This window comes from Pogonomyrmex barbatus, unplaced genomic scaffold (genome assembly GCF_055798465.1).
Source record: "Pogonomyrmex barbatus isolate J1 unplaced genomic scaffold, ASM5579846v1 scaffold9, whole genome shotgun sequence".
Lineage (NCBI taxonomy): Eukaryota > Metazoa > Arthropoda > Insecta > Hymenoptera > Formicidae > Pogonomyrmex > Pogonomyrmex barbatus.
In genome coordinates, this window is record NW_028297193.1 from 5,711,450 (window position 1) to 5,729,067 (window position 17,618).

Genomic DNA, 17,618 nt, shown 5'->3' on the forward strand with positions numbered 1-17,618 from the left:
AATAACGCTGTAACACGCTGTAATGCTTTACGTGGCGCGAACCCCCTCTCTCCCCCTCCCCCGCCCCACCCATCTTACGCCAATTGATTAATTGGAGCGGAATATTTTTGCAAAAAAAGTAGACCCTCCAGAGTTAAATCGACCGCGATCACTCGTTACCTTCCGTAACATCCTCGCGATAACATTAAGAGATTAGCGGATGCACGCGAAGAGACTTGACTTTCTTCCTGTCTGACAAAAGGACAATTCGCGAACGTCATTCGAAAGAACGTCGGAGGAACGTTGCAAAGAAATTTGAGATATCTTCTAGATATTTTTATCTAGAAATCTCACCGTATCTCATCGATTCTCGATTGCTCTTTGCAATTTTTTTTCTCTCCGACGATCTCTCCACTACAGATTCGCGTTTCCTCTATTCTAGCACGCAGCTAGAAAGGCATTTCTGTTTCGTCTCTTATTACTTTCGCCTGCAAAAGCAATGATATTATCTAACTAAACGCGAGTTATTATCTCGGTTTTTTTATCGCGCGGTTCATAATTTATTCTCATATCCAAGTACAGAGCGAAGTCGACGTGAGAAATGAACGCACCACCCTGCACCAATCCGATTAATAATCGAATTGGTGTAATCGCGTGACTTTTCATAAAAAAAAAACGGAGAACAGCTTCATACGAGAACTACGAGCATGCTTAATATACGTATCAATCTTCGGATTATGCATTAATATCACACTTTAAATTACGGACAAGTATCTTTAGCTTAAGAGAACCCGTCAACCGACAAAACGACACATCACTTTCCGTATCAAAATAGTAACGCATATATCCCACACTGTTAAATACTGATCTGAAAAATAATACTATTAATATATTTCATTCCTTTCGTTAAAATATATTTGCCTCTGAGATATCCATCAGAATTCTTACTCGGTGAATAAATCCATCCAGCAAACACATATTTAAAAAGAATATTAATAACGATAATATAAGGAAATTATTAATTTATAAGAATAATAATTATCATATAAAAAAAATAATGATATCAATTACAATATTCAAGATAAATAAAATACTTTCTTCCTCGGTGGTTCAAGACAAGGGGCAAAAGAAAAAAAAAAAAAAAAAAAAAAAGAAAAAAAAAAAGGAAAAAATTACGTGTATCGTTTTGCTTGTTTACGGCAACATGTAGATATAAAAGTCAATAATAAACCGACAGGAGACAGACAGGATAATACGGCGAGGAGACAGTTGGCGCTCTAAAAAAAACGGCGATAGACAGCGCTGATTATTATTTTATCGTGTATCGGACGATTAGTGCGATCGAGATCAGGTGGCACATGCAAGTTGTTCGTCATAGAAAAACAGCGGAGAATACTAATGGAGACCAGTCGTGGATCCGCCAGCTGATAATCTCTCGCACGAAAGCGCTTTTCGCGCGAGCGGGATGGATTCGAAAGTGAGTTTGCAACGATATGGAACGATTTTCTTGCAACTCTCTCAACCGACGGACAAACGCTATTGAATAATTGCTCTGAATGAAGGCTCAAGATTCCCCATTAAGCGAGAGACGCAGTTTGTTTAACTCGATTAATCGATAAGTTATTGCAGCTTAACGGCACGGTCATTCGGCGATCGAGCCTCCAAAATCCAGCTGGTAAGATATCGACATATATCTTCTTTTAGATATCTTCGCATACATTTAATTGATTGATTGATTATTTCAGAACCACGTGCTTATGATGAAAAATATAGAAAGTGCGCTGTTATACATCTGTATATAACGTACATGTCTATAAGTATTGCCCAAAATATGTACTTTATATTATATATGTATGTATGTATGTAAAAGGATTGTTAAGTTGATATGTCATCGAAGGGGTAATATATTATATGTATCACAGTGCTGTGATTGAGAGACTAATCGCATTAATGTTTCTCTTTCCTATTTTCTCGTCGTTCTTCCACCTTTGTTCTTAGTTCTCTGAGCAATTGAGTTTAGCTACTAGAAATTTTGTTTTCGCCACACGACCAACATCGTTCGAAACAGTTTGGAAGGAGAGCAATGTTCGAGGGTTCTTAATTAAAACAGCGAGTTTATAGCTCATAACGTGTGTTACACACTTTTCTCGTATTTAGTAAAAAGATGTTTCTCCTCAGAAAGATATTTTAAAAATCAAACAACAGTTATTGTTAGGACTCTTAATATTGAAATAAATAAATAAAAACAGAAATAAAAGCTAATGAGAGTACAGTTATCGGAGCACAGAAATTCTAAATATATTTAAATATTTACTTTAAAATATAAAATATATTTATTTTAATTACATAAGTTCCATTATTATTGAACATTTTTTTTAAATTATTCTTAATGATTTGAATCAAAGATAAAAGAATTATTCCTGATGAACACAGACTAAGTTTGTTTTTATGCTTAGGAAGAAAAGTACTTCCGTCAACACAGAAAGAATAATTTTGTTGTCATTAAAATAATTATGTAGAATGTAAAAATTGTTTGCTAAAATATTGAAAATTTTTAATTATCATATAATATCATCATGTTTAAACGTTTTATATAATTATTTATAAATAATAAAAAAATAAACGAAAAAGATAAATGGGATATTCTAGAATGTATAGATTTAAAGAGGTAAAACGGTGTAAAATCGCATAAAAACTGAAATAAAAATAGATGGTATTTAAACTGTTTAGAATAGAAATATAAATATAATGTAGATATCCATGTCAACTTATAATTTTAAATAATGCGCCTGAATAATTGCGCTGTACTCTCATTAGCCCTTTATTTATCTTTATTTATTATTAGAAATCGTTCATGAGCGTTCGTTCATGAATTATCAAGTTCTTATGTTCATTTTCTTGGAAAAATTCTATATATAAATTGTGACTCGTTTTTACTCTTTTTATCTCGTTTCGAAGACACCAATCAATGTTTTGGTCCCTATGTATTTAAACACAAGCGCATTCAATCGCGCGAAAAATGTTTGGGAAAACATTAATTGCACAGAGCAAACTCTCCCCGAATATATCAAAAAGTATATCTCTCACTCTCTGTATATTAAATGTCCTCGCGCAATACGGGAATACGATTAAGTTTAATCACGATCCTTAGCAGAATTAGCATTAGTGATCCTTTAGTTTTTGGTCTCGCTTCTAACTTCTTACGTCTAGATATTGTCTCGTTGAAAACAAAATTTCGTGAAACCAACCAGCTCACTTTGCGTTCCTCTACATTTCTTTATTCTCACTCTTCGCTACGCAAATACGCGATAGATACCTCTAAATCGTCGACTTGTTCGCATAGATGATTGTTATTCATATTATCACAAGTACCGAACTGCATTTATAATTGCGTCGTAAGATGATTCGTAATAAGAACTGATTTCTTGTAATGTCGAAGGTATTTCAAGCACAGAAGAAATTCCTTCTCTCTCGTCGATATCGTATGCAAATACCGATATCTATGAATACATACTGTGTATCCTTATTTATCGCTATAAAAAAGACACGTCCAAATTGTTATCTCCAAAGTGTGCCTACCAGGATTACGAAGAAATCACGATTCAGGTACAGATACGATTAAATCATATACGTACTAAACGATCATAAAAATTAATTATTTAAAAAATATTCTCTAAATCAAATATATCTCTCGGTAGAAGAATCGTATTTACAAATAATACGCAAAAAGATACACATATTCGTTCGTGGCTCTCTCGCGGTCCACGATATACTTTTTAAGAATACATATAAGTCGAACTCATATAACCGCACCATATAAAGCGTCTATATATAAGCTCGTTTAAGATAATAGTTCGCTTAAAAATAGAAATAGTATAAATTCGCAAAAACTCCGATCTTAAACAATAAGAAAAATCAATTATAAAATATCATTATGATTAAATCGCAAATGTCAGTTTCGATTTCATCGACTATAAGCCACAGTCGATGATACGCACAGCTTGATACAAGTTATTTACAATAAGAACGGAGTATTGCTCGCATCAATTCCATCTTTTCTGATATTTCTCTCTCATCAATTCCTAATTCAATAATTTCTTAACCCCTCAAACCTTATGCATTTAATACACATTGTGTGCGCAGTGAAGTGTTCCATCTTGATAATTATACAATTAAAAAGATAATATAAAATAATACAGCTTGAATGTAAATTAAAAATTAATAGATGTATGAACTTGTCTAAATAAATTATATACAAATAAGTAACTTTCTTTTCCTTTATACATAACATATAGGTATGTAATGTAATATTAATATCTCTACATTTAACATAATTTTGCTACTTAAAATAAAATCGATTTCTCAATTGTAATTTGTACATCAAGTTGATTCGAGGGGTTAATTAGCAATGTAACAGCTATTAAAATGACCATAATCTATTTCCTAATCAACAGTTCGTCAATATTAATCCACCAATTTTCTAACGGGCCATAATACGACGAGTGTTTTAAATCGATCCATGGTCTCGTACGAATCATTGGTTTCATTAGCTGCATTTCCCCATTGTATTGCTTATGATATTTCACGATCAAAGATCGAAAAAACTGACTATTGAACACGATTTGTTTGCTACTTTAGCTGATCAAGTGTGAGCAAGTAGATATTTGAAAAGCACCAATTTCATCAATATTTCATCAATATTTTATCAATATTTTATCAACATTTTATTTGTTATAATCGTCAAGAAAATCGATGCCAAAAACGAACGTGGAAAAAATAATCTCTCAAAATAAATTTATAGTTTTTATAAGTTTAGATTTCTATAGATTAATTAATGAGTGCTTTCTATTTCATGACATGAGTCGACACAATGAGTAATAAAAACAAAATGATTCTTTTATCGACTTATGTCACTAGGAAAGTACTCAATAGATTTGATGATCACAGATGAGTTATATATTGACATACTGATGCGGAAAAAATGCAAAAAAAAAGAAACTTTACATATAACTAAAGCCAGCGGCACACGGTGCTTTTTTTGGCTGCTGGATTGGCTTGCGTGCTCCGGTGCTGGCTATTTTGCTGGCTATTATGCTGGAAATTGTAGCCTGTCTATGCTACTGGCTGGTCTGCTGAATTTTTGTGATAGATCCGATGTTATTTTTCTTGCGTGATCTTGTGCTGGCTCATTTTGAAAAACCAATCAAGACGCAGCTTTAGATCACGTGATCAAAATATTCCCTTCGAATATCAGATATTCTATCATTCTTCTGTTGCTACAATTTGTCAAAGTAAAAATAAATATGACGAAAGACAAAAAATAAATAAATAAATATGTCAAATGCCTTCTATAAAATTCTAGCTACTCAGCTTTGCACCGTGTGAAGCTAAACAAGACAGCCAGCATCGCTGTCAGCAGCGCTGCCATCACGACAGCAAGCATGCAAATCTAGCAAGAAATTTAGTAGCCAAAAAAGCACCATATGTCGCCGACTTAAGTCAGCAAAATTCAGTTTTCAAATAAGAACTGAAAGAAACGCGACGGAAAGTGAAATACTTGTACGTACCTGCTTTATACTGTGATAATTCAACGAGTTAAATGCGCTAAAACAAAATGGTTTGCAAGAATTCGTCCTGTCACAATCAAATTGAGTGATTAGCATTATCAAAAAAGGCGATTCTTCGTTAAACAGAGGATCCGTGGAATACATATCTTCCTTCCAAAAATCAAGAGACCATAAATAAAAAAATTGATTTTCCATAGCAATTTTTGTGTATATGCACGACGTAAGGGCCCCCTGGTGGAATTTAGATTGACTTCCACTGCGGCTTGTGGGGACCCCCCCTTTTGTGTCAGGGACCCCCTCTAGGAACCCACAGCGCTTTGCTTTGTTCCTCATCTACTGAAGCTTTCACTTGTGTGCATATATATGCTACGTTTACGCCCGCTGGAATTATAGCTGAAATATTAAAACATAAATATAAACATCTCTTCATGCATTTTTTCTCCAACGAATTAATATCATCAAAAAATCAAGAAATCAAGAATAAAAAAAATGTGCCATTAAAATAAACTAAATATTCTTTTCACATATACAAATAAAAAATTCAGATTTGCTTACCGGAGATGTAGTGCTTGTATTCTGCTTCTATCTTGAGCGCCTGCTCAAACATCTCTTTCGCAGCCTTTGTACTGATTTTGTCGCTCGGATATCTAGAGTCCTTTACCTCTTTAATCTGCGTTCTATCCTTGAATTTGATTAACAGGACGATAGGATAAATTTGGTGCCGATGAAGCCTTTCGATAGAAGCGATGGACACATCCAAAATACAATGTGTATTCTACAATAGATACAATGTAAATTATTATCGGTACATCTCATTAAGTGATATTAGTTACTTCTTGTTATCATACATGTTTAATACATTTTATCAACATTGTTATAAATAGGTTATTTTTACTTGTTATATTATTATTTATTCAATATTTGCTCATTACCTTCTCGCATATATCTTTAACGGCCTGCACTGTCGTGCACTCAAAGTAGCTGCCCTTTTTCCTATAATCCACATAGAGCGCATCGCGTAATCCTTGTTCCAAAGTTGATTGTGAACAATGCATTGCCTCCGCCAGACATCTGGTAAATTGTCCCGGATATTCCTGCAGAAGTCTCGTTACCACACACTCACTGAGTGGCCCGATAATCAGGACGGGTCTCAAAGTAGGATCTGCAATAAAGTCAATAAAACTTGTTTTACATCCAATTGTAATATTAATAAGATATTATTTCAGATAAAAATTATAATTATTATTGTGTATATTTAGCAACACGCACAATCGAGTCTCTCGACGCGCTGATAACTCGCCGGAAGGGTATCTTCGTTTAATGTCCCACTATCGCTGTACCATCCCAAATTGACTCCTGACAGATGATGCGACATTTCCTTACTATCTCTGCTGCTGGATGATCGTTGCTGTTGTTTTTTTCGACGGAAGAAGCTCCTCCTTGCGCTAGTATTGCTGCGTTTGCCAGCGTCCTGTTCCAAATCACCTAGAGACCGTCGTAGAAGCAACTCCTCTTCAACCCTAAAAATAAATTACGTATATCAATTTCCAACTTGTATCCATTAAATGTTAATTAAAATAAATTTCAAATATTTTTCCTACTTGAAATGTCTTGCTACATCCATCGCAAACTATAACTTACTTAAATTTGCTGGGAATTATCCCGCAAGTTTGTCTACGACCGGTCTGATCGACTATCCACGCGCGCCAATGGCCTGGTGTCCCATTGAACATGGTATTATCCACGTACAGGATATCGTCTTTACTGAATCGTAGCTGCAGGCTATCGCCTACTTCGCCAGTTCGGTCAAACAGTGCCTTCACGTAAAAGCTGTCACCTGGCTTATCCTTCACCTCGTTGTACCGCTCTGGCATGTACTGAGCTACCAGTGTCACTTTGTCTGCCGGTCGAGCCAGTTCAAGCGCAGCTTGCTCGGCAGTCGCTTGTCTCAGATCCACACCGTTGTACTCCAAAATCCTATCTCCGGCAAATAGACCGGCCTCCTCGGCAAGACAACCTGGCTGAACGGAATGCACAAAAATGCCAACACCGTTTCCGCCCACCAGTGATATACCGAGATTCGAGCATTTTCTAGTTTCGATCAACAAATATCGGGGCTCGCCGCTCGGTGGTGGTTTCCGATTCTGTTCCTCCTGTGTCGGGCTTCTCATCGCGTTCTGCCGCAGCATCTGTGCGCGACTCAATCGATCCAACGTGGCAGCGCTACTAAGTCCCGGTTTGCGAATGTTGATGTCCAACGACGCAGAAGGTCTCATTTCGCGTTCTCGTTCCTGCGTGCTCCTCACCTCCAATGAGGCAGACGGCCGCATGTCTCGCTCGACACGTAGCGTGCTCATGGTAGGTGCAGCAGTAGTGGTGACAGTTGGAGCTGTGGTGGCGATGGTGATGGTAGCGTCACGTTCCGGTTCGGCGGGCTCCAGCGTTTCCACCGTACTTTTGCGAGGTGCTTCCGGACTGTTGCACGGTGTCGGCGAGCCGCTACGGCTCCCGGTCGCAGCTCCATCACCGGCCTCCGATGAGCTCGACGATCCCGAGCCCTCTAACTCGGTGTATTCTTAGAAAGGAAAAGATTTTTTTTTAGAAGAACTTACCTCAAAAAATAGAGAAACAAGAAGATACAAATATCCTGAAAAATTACAAAGTTCTTCAGATTATTTTATTGACATCGACGGGGAGGGATCGAGAAAGAGAGAAAAACGAAGGACGCGTAAATCATACCATTCTCGAGAAGCATGCAGAGATTTCTAGATACGACCTAAAGTGCGTCTTTGGCTATTTTTCTTTTGTGCAAAAAAGATTGTACTCACTGTCCGGGCTGTACTGCACCAGCATTGTAATCGAATTACCACATTGACGTAGGACATTAGCGGCCAGTTGGTAAGTCGCGCTTCGCATGTTTATACCACAGACCTCCAACAGCTGATCACCAATCTGTAGGCCGACTTGCGACGCCAGACTGTGCTCGTACACGGTAGACACAAATACACCGCCGCTCTCCAGGCATGAGATCTGAATGCCCAGCGGTTCTACGGATTTGTCTATGTGGACTCTACGCAGTTCTCCAGGCGCTGGACGTGGTTGCGCATAATGACAGTAATCCGGCATGCTGGCGCGCTTACTGCTGTTACTGCCGTTTCCTCTCACGGTACCGCCGCTGCTTCCGATCCCGCTGTTGTTAGAGTTGCCACTACCCGGGCTCAGTACTTCCACGTGAAACGTCGGCATCGGACTGCCACGTTCAGAGGTTTTCTCTATACTGCCGGTAGACAATTTTCCAACGCTGCTTTTAGATGTAACACTGGTGTTGGACGGTATACGGATGCGTTGGTCCTCCTTCCGGCCCGGCAACGTGCCGCCTTCATATCCATGCCCATAGATGGATGTGTCACAGGGTGACACTAGGCTACCGAGCGGAAGTGCACGTGGCTTGTGATAGTGCAGATCTACGGAGGGCGTGTGCAGGTGGCCGAAGGTGGTCGGGGTCGTCTGCGAAGGTCCGGGGCTGTACGGGGGCTCGAAACAGTACGTTCGTGCATCGGGCAGGCCTATGGATTCACCTGACTGCGCGGACGGCAGCGACGGTGGCGAGGGATAGCGCGAGGGCAGGGAATTTTGGTGCTGGGTGGGATGCGGATGCAGATGATGCAAGTGCGAGGAGGCGGAAGTATACGGATGATGCGAGGGAAACGGAAAGTTACCGGGTGCCATTTGCTGTCGCGACGTCGGCCCACTGGTGGTCGACGCGGCAGACGTGGACGAGCCGCCGATGCCCGACGAGTAGAGCTGCGAATGAACGCGATTGTGCTGCAGCGTATCCGTGGTCACCTGCGTGTCGCTACTGCTGCCGGTCGTATACTTTTGCGGCCGTTTGTTCGCAAAGTACGAATCGACGTCGCGGCCAGCGCCGCCGGACTTGACCGAAAAATCGATGCTAGTCTCGGACGGCGCTAACGCGGAACCGAGTCGCCCAGTGTCCGACGCGCTGCTCTCGAACTCCGCCGACGGCGGCTTCTTGCTGCCGCCGTCGATCGGGATGTCCTTGAACTGCACCGCCGGCGCGAACGACGGCTTCTGGCTAAAGAGCTGTCCGGTCTTGGTGAAGCTCGGTAGCGGGGTCTCCACTGCTTTGTAAACGGTATGACGATTATTGACATTGGAAAAGTTGGTTAGGGGGATGGGGTTGGAGATACGATTGTAATTATAATTATCATATTTTGGTGGATGCAGGAGTACACTGAGAGGAAAACGTTCTTTCGATTTGCGCGGATGCAATATAGTACCGGTCCCATTTTGTATGAGGGGTCCGCCGCGTGCCTTCGGCCACGTGCCGCCATTCTTCTCGATCTTCTCGGTGCCGCGTCGCTTGCTACGTTTCAGTACGCCATTGTTGCTGTTGCTCGCCTTTTTGTGATAGCTGTCGATCACCGAATCCAACTCCGCTATCGCGTCCTGCTCCTGCTCGAACGTGTTCGGGCTAGAATTGCGATGTCCCTTCTTTTTGTTCTCGTCCCGTTCCTTGCTGTGCTTGCGGCCACGCACTATATCGATCTTTTCCCGGAAGTTGTCCCAAGCATTACTGATTCCACTCGATTTCTCACCGCTCATGGATTTCGCGGCCTTGTAGACATTACGATCGGCGAAGTTTGTCGACAAATATCGCCTCTCATAATCGTCCGACGAGGCTTTCAGCATCATCCTCTCCTGCTCGGTTTGCGAGCAGCTGTTTACCATCTTTTGCTTCTCCGCAACGAAACTACCGTCTATCGTCACCGTTTCCGAACTGGCGGCGGAAGGTACTGGAATACCTTTCAATGTTGTGATCGTCAGCACGTCTACGGTATCGTCATTTAGAATGGCCATCGCTTCGTGTGCGGTAGTTACAGTATCCATAGGTTTACTATTAATCTATAAAAGTGAATATTGAAATTTAATATATAAATTATTTAATATCGATAATTTTTGATGGATTATTTTTGTATAATATTAATCTACAGAAATTAGAAATATAAATATAATAAACTTACATTTAATACTCGGTCTCCCACGGCGAGATTTCCATCCTTGGCGGCCAAACTGCCGGGCGATATTTTCGAGATATAAATTCCAAGATCCAGAGTAATACCATGCGGCACTGTGCCAACTGACAACTGTGTGGTTCTTAATGATCGTCTAGTTATTCGACGTCGCTTTACAATCAATGTTGCCGGATTCACGGTGGACGAGCGTAAAGTCTCCAAGATCACGCGGGTCGACACGGATGTGCAGTCAACGTTGTTCACTCGCACAATACAATCGTTCACCCGTAGTTTGCCATCGAGAGCGCTACCCTGTGCCACTTGCGCGACATAGACACCGGTATCATTCGGATAGTACGGACTGTCGCGGCCACCGACGAGGATCAATCCCAGATCGCCACGCTCCGAATCCAGGCAAATTCTGCCAGGTTCGACGTGAATCGGAACCATCTCCCAGTCATTGCTCTCATCGATTTGCGCTAACTGGCTGGTTCGCAACGCATGGTCGCCAAACTCAATCTTCTCCTTCAGATCTTTCAGTTCTTTCGACGCCTCGTTGCGTTGCTTCTTGATGTCGTCGGAGTCGCGTAGAGCGCCGGCCAATTCGGAAACCGCACGATCACGCTCCTTTCGCAATCTATCGCACAGAGTTCTTATGCTTTCCCGCTCCAGCACTATCTTATCGCGCTCGCTGAAGGCCCAGTCTCTTCTCCTCTTCGACACCTCCGCCTCTTGAAGGGCCTCCTCGAGCTCCGCCTGAAGCGTATCGACGGACTTCCTGAGTTTATCCAACTCAAGATTAGCCTGCTCCAAATTATCCATACGTTGCTTGTCTCGTGTCGCGTAGTCTCTCGTATTCGTCTCCTTCTCAGCTTCCTTGCTAACGCTGTCGCGTTCACGACTGAGCGAATTCAATTCCAAACGATGTTTGTAGTCTCTACTAGCCCCCTCGGAGTAATCTCCGAATTTTTGTCGTAACTCGTTACACAGCTTCAAAGCCTCGTCTCTGTCTTGCAAGGCAGAGGAGATTTCCCTCTTCAGTGTCTCAATTTGATAAGACAGTGTTTTCTTCTACAAATAAACGGCGCCGATGTAACAAGTCGTTTATCATTATCGCAAGATATCATTTATTTTGATAACCAGATAGAACGTTGGTGATTTCAAATTTCTTTGCTACTTACAAGAATAAGATTAGTTATCTTTGAAAAATAAACGCATGCGGTATAATAGCAACAGTAACCATTCTCTTTAATCTTGACGCTTTCCTTTTAATACAACGTTGAGCGTGACTTATATAGGTATCGACAGCGACAGACCCGATTGGCGACTGAAGCGAACTGATAATCGTGACAGGCGCAGACGCGAGTTTCCAACAGTCGTGAAACAATTCGTTTCAGATCAACTCGTTTCGCGACATGGCATTGATATCAACTAAACATTCTAATAATATCAATGAAGAATGTCGCTGTCGAAACCATTGAAGTTAAGTTATAATTTTGAATATTATGAAAGCAAATTTGAAACGACAACAAAGCAAGAGATGTATGCTTAAAGAGAGAATAAAAACAACACTTATTTTCCATACTCGATTACTCGGTTCATTACCTCTTCTACGAGCTGCTTATTCTGCGTTTCCAGATGCGTGACTTTCGCGTACGCTTGCGCAAGGTCGTCGCCCAACTTTTCGATTTCCTTGTGCACTGTGTCTCGCTCTCCCATAATCAAACTGTATTCTTGTAAGGCGGCGTTTCGTTCCTCGGTCAGACGTTTCATATCCTTACTGGCCTTCATGCGAAGGACCATCGCCTGATTGATCTCCTTGACCGCCTCCTCGTGCTGCTGCTGCACCTTGGTGAGTGCCTCGCGATACTCGTTTCTTTCTCTCAATGCGATATCCCATTGGCGAATCGCGGCGGTGCACTGCTGCTTCAAACCGTTGCGCTCGCGGATTGCGCTGTTGCGTTCCTCGAGAACGCTGTCGTATTGCTTTTTCAGTCTCTTGGCCTCCTCTTGCGACAACTCTAGCTGTATCGATCGTACAAGAAAATTTTAAATAAGTCTCCCTGCGCGCGCGACAATGCCGCGTACAGAACGACGCCTATCAATTACTTACCTTATTAACGGCGGATGAATGCGACGCTATCAAATCGTCGTATCGTTTCCTAAGGGAATCGTACTCATCCTTAACGGCTTCGTATTTTCGTAACGCGGAAAGATAATGCTGATTCATAGTATCATTGCCCGCGGCATCGGTGACGAGAACCTCCTGGTTCTGCATGCGTTGCAATTCCGAGAGTTCCTTCTGCAGTGTCTGGACCTCTCGGTCCAATCGTTGTTTGTCATTTGCCAGATCGCCATATTTTGCTCGTAACGAAGAGCTCTCTTGCGACGTAGCTTCTAGTTGATTCATGACTGCTATATGTTGCCCCCGATAATACTCCAATTCTTTCATAGTAATCTCACACCTGCGGTTCACAGATTTTCTGTTACTATGCTTGCGAATTGCAAGAAATATCCTGAAAGTGAAGTTTCAAGCGTGAAAGAAATGCGACGTGTGTGTGAGTATGTGCATGATTAAAAATATGTTAAAATAAGAAGAATGATGGGAAGGGGGGAGACTATAAGCGAGAAAGATGGAGAGTCTGCGAGGTGCAAGAGAACAAAAATAAAACAAAATGAGAAAACAAACCGTCTTATGGTATCGGAGTGCTTATGCCTAAGTAGCTGAAGCTGATGCATCGCTTGATCACATTGAGCCTGCAAACCGTCATAGTCGCTACGACACTCGGGACCACCAACTGGGCTTCCAACACTGCCATAACTCCCGCTATCCCCCTCTGGTTTTATGCCACATGTAAGTGCCAATTGCAACGGCAAACACAATCGGAAAAATAATCGATGTAACCCAATATAAAAATGTGAAATGTAAAATGTAAAATGTGTGCGCCAGTGTGAGAATGGAACGTATTGGATTTTATATAACTCGTGAGATGAATATAAACTAAATATAGGAAATCTTTTGAATAAAAAGGTGTGCTGTACATATTGTTCTGGTATAACTGACTTAATAATCATATTCAAGCATTACCACAAATGATGCGACAGGAGGTAATCACATTGAGAATCTATTGAAAACGTGACGTACATGGAGATGTAACTATATATGCACATGTATTTTTGTAGCGTTGGTTTAAAAATATCTCTTACCCATGTTAAGTGCACCATCTGGAAAATTAATTATAAACACCTGTATTACTTTCAAGATGTACATATACTGGTCACGCGTGAAGGGAAAAGGGAAGAGCAAATGAGAAGAAACAGCACAAGTGAAACAAGTAAGAGTACGAATGTTATCTGAACAGACGCGTTAAATTTCACAATAAAATTTAAAAGTCTGATACACTTGTTACAGTAGACGGAACCAACATAATCAGAGGTCTCGCTAGCTTTCACCAGGAAAGAAACTCTAGGTCACGCATGTAAGCATAGTGATTCATTGTTTTCCTAGGCTAACAAAATTATTGGCAATATTCCATCCGTTATAAACGACAAGGTAATATCAATTTGTCACATTTCCTCCAAACTCATAGATCAGAAAACTGGTGAATGTTATTTTTCCTTATCTACGCCAGGATAATTATTTTATTGTGAAATTATTTAGATTATTTTAGACATTATCTTAATTAAAAAAATCGCAGAAAGAAGATAAAAATCAATTGCATGATTTGACAAAATATGACTGAGGTATCGAGAGGTTTGAAGCAAATATTTCATGAAGCGTGTGTTTCATCCGGAGACTCATCGAACTGCGGAGTTTAATTCTCCGATAAAAATATTTCTGCGACGGCGGCGGTGCCGCCGAGGACGACGACGTGTTGTCCTGACGTCGCAATTAAAAATACAATGACGCGCTGACGTTAGCCGTACGCGGCGGAGAGAAAGAGAGAGAGAGAGAGAGAGAGGAGAGAGACGTTATCGAGCGAGCCGTTCTCTTTGCGCAAAAAGAAGTTGAAAATAAAAACTGTCACTCACCGCTACTCCCAGCGCTGTCCAGGGAGGATGCACCAGAAGCCATGCTACTCAGTGGTGGGTCTCAGGGCGCCGCAAGGAGAAAAGGAGAGAGTGCGTGTGATGCACTCTGTATATGTGTGTGGTGTGTGTATGTGTTCTCTCTCCTACGTGCCGTGGTAGATCACCGTCTCTCTCTACCAGCACAGCCGCTCGTCTGTGCACGCCAGTGACAGGTATCGCCTGGAAAAGCGTGCCGTACTACACTGCCCATACTTCACGGAAGAGCGAACCCTTTGTAAATTACTAAGAAGCAACCTTCGGGATGACATTACGACCACACTACACGATACGTGTACCTCGATGCACGCGCGCGCGAGCGCGCGCGCGCGCGCGCGCGTGTGTGTGTGTGTGTCGCACGCTGTCACGCCGCCGAGATGTGTATATCGGGGCCGCGTATTATCGGCAAAAGATACTACAGCCGAGATAAATGTTGCACCTGACGAGGCGCGTGCGCGCGTTGCACACACACACACACACACGCGCGCGCGCGCACACACACACACACACACATTCACATTGACCTCGTGCATGCGCGTATACACACCTCCTCCCGCTCCTCCGCCACCACCTCGTCCCGTCTCCGTCACCGACGTCTACACGCCAATACACAGACACGTGTCGCGCGTACCATCCAAGAGATTTTCTATGCATCACTTCTCTCCCGCGCGAGCGAGTGCGCGCTTAGTGGTATATAGGGAGAACGTAGGAAAAGGCGAGAGACAGAGGGAAAGAGAGGGATCCGCGCGCGCGCACACACACAGCCACGGGAGATGTGGGGAAGGAGGGAGTTGGGTAATGCGAGGAGGGACGCGTGTTTTTCGTAGCGGCGCGTAATAAATTGATCTACGCGCCAGCAACAGCAACGATTCCCCGCGTGATTGCACTCGACGCTCCGATTTCGCCGTCCGTCGTCCGTTCTGTCTTCCCTTGCCACCGCATCAGTCCCGACATGGGATCCAGGTTTAACACTCCCGACGGCGAACCCGACAGTCCCGAGAACTCACGGCCTGTCGCACTCGTACGAAAGTCATCTTTCACAAACAGGCGCTACGGGGCGCTCGCGACACGCGGGCAGGCAGAGAGAGAGAGAGAGAGAGAGAGAGAGAGAAGAGAGAGACAGAGAGAAAAATCGGTCCCACGATCGTCGGCGATCGTCGGCGAGCCTCGTCGTCATCGATGACGACGGTTTCCGACGAGAGATCGCGGAACGCGATTTCGACCTCACAGGTGCGCGCACGCGCGCGCGCGCGCGCGCGTGTCTCGGGCCGTTTCCGCTTGTCGACGGCAACGGAGAGACGATGACGCGCACGCACACACGGAGAGTCACGCGGCCTCTTCGTTCGTTCGCTTACTCACTCGTTCACCTGCTGCGACCAGTCTGACAATTGAACATTTTCGCCCGCCGCATTACGTGTGTGTATGTGTACGTATGCGTGATTTCCCGACGCGACCACTACCACCGCTAGCTCGGTCCTTCGTACAAACAACGAAACAAACGGCACGAACGACAAGCGCCGACTGACGCCGAACGCCGACTGCGATCGGCGCTCTGTCACTCTCGCGGGAGAATCGCGTAGCTCGACAACTTCACTACGTACATATTTGCTCCTGCAGCACTCCTTCTTAAGCGTGGTCTACAATGAGCGGTAGCAGTGGTGAATGAGTCATTAGAAATTGATCAATCACAGTTGAGTGTGAGGCGAATAATTAACTGTGATTGATCAATTTCTTACTTGTGACTCATCTACATCGTGCTGCTACTGTCCATTGTAGACCACGCTTTAGGTCAAGTCCACGACACCGGAATGATGGATAGTTTAAGGATATATTATATATATATATATATATATATATATATATATATATATATATATATATATATATCTTTATTTACGAAATAAAAAAATTATGAAAAATTATAGATTATTTTAGATTGCACATTTAAAAATAATACATAAAATTTTATGGCGATTTAGAAACGTGAATTAAAAATTATTTAAATATAAAATAGACAGTGCTTTAATAGAAATGTTACATGTATTAATGCCCGATTCTACTAACGTAGATTAACTTTAATCTCGGTTCAACTTATTCTTTATCTTTTTTTAGTTCCTAAGAATTAGAGAAAGATAAAGAGCAAGTTAAACCGAGATTAAAATAAATCTATGTTGGTAGAATCGGTCATAAAAAATTTCAATTTTGACAAAAATCTCAATCTTTTTTATATAAGTACTCTAAGTATTAAAAATTATTTATGTAAAATTTCACTATGACGCAGAGTTATTCCATAAATAGAAATTAAATTTTTATTAAGAGTACGAATGAAATGAATAGTGGTACAAATAAAATTAAATTTTTATTTATAAAACAACCAATATTTATGTTGCAATGAAAATTGACATAAATAATCTTGAATATTTATTTATATAAAAAAAATTAAGATTTATGACAAAATTGAGATTCTTAATTACATTTCTATTAAAGCACATGTCTATCTTTATATTTAAATAATTTTTGATTCAAGTTCTAAATAGCCATACAATTTTTTGTATTATTTTTAAACTTACGTAAAACTTACTTATATAAAAAATTAAGATTTTTGTCATTATTTCTTAATTATATTTCTTAAAATATTTCATACAATACAAATGTTACAACCATATTACAGCAACATTGCTGCAACGTTACAATGTTGCAACAATGTTGCTTTAATATATAACTGCATATAATTGCTTTAATAAATTTGTGCTATATGGAACACGTCTACTTATTTATTTAAATAATTTTTAACAAACCGTCACGAAATTTTTTTGTATTTTTGTATTATCTTTAAATTTAGAATAATTTAAATTTTTCACAATTTTCTGATTGTAAATATAAAAATATATCACATTTTTAAGATTCGGAAAATATATAATAAAAGAAAACTATTAGTATTTCTTACCATTCTATGAAAAACTAAACG

General features: G+C 41.2%; 1 protein-coding gene across 11 annotated transcripts; it reads right to left on the reverse strand.

Annotated features, from left to right (window-relative positions):
• Positions 1-5,033: 5,033 nt before the first annotated feature.
• On the reverse strand, positions 5,034-17,618 carry Dlg5 (MAGUK family member discs large 5). 11 transcript variants are annotated; one of them, XM_089084941.1, is made up of 14 exons: positions 15,198-16,226; positions 14,615-14,833; positions 13,790-13,807; positions 13,272-13,419; positions 12,696-13,098; positions 12,188-12,607; positions 10,592-11,653; positions 9,848-10,472; positions 8,375-9,688; positions 7,188-8,121; positions 6,816-7,066; positions 6,479-6,708; positions 6,102-6,321; positions 5,034-5,939 (listed from the first exon to the last, which is right to left on the reverse strand). In XM_089084941.1, exons 2-14 carry the CDS (start codon positions 14,655-14,657, stop codon positions 5,833-5,835), a joined length of 5,775 nt encoding a protein of 1,924 aa, XP_088941067.1. In that variant the 5' UTR covers positions 14,658-14,833; positions 15,198-16,226; the 3' UTR covers positions 5,034-5,832. The 11 variants fall into 11 exon arrangements, with proteins under 11 accessions (XP_088941067.1, XP_088941066.1, XP_088941062.1 ...); XM_089084940.1 differs by having other exon boundaries at positions 8,375-9,691; XM_089084936.1 differs by lacking the exon at positions 15,198-16,226 and adding an exon at positions 17,598-17,618 and having other exon boundaries at positions 8,375-10,472.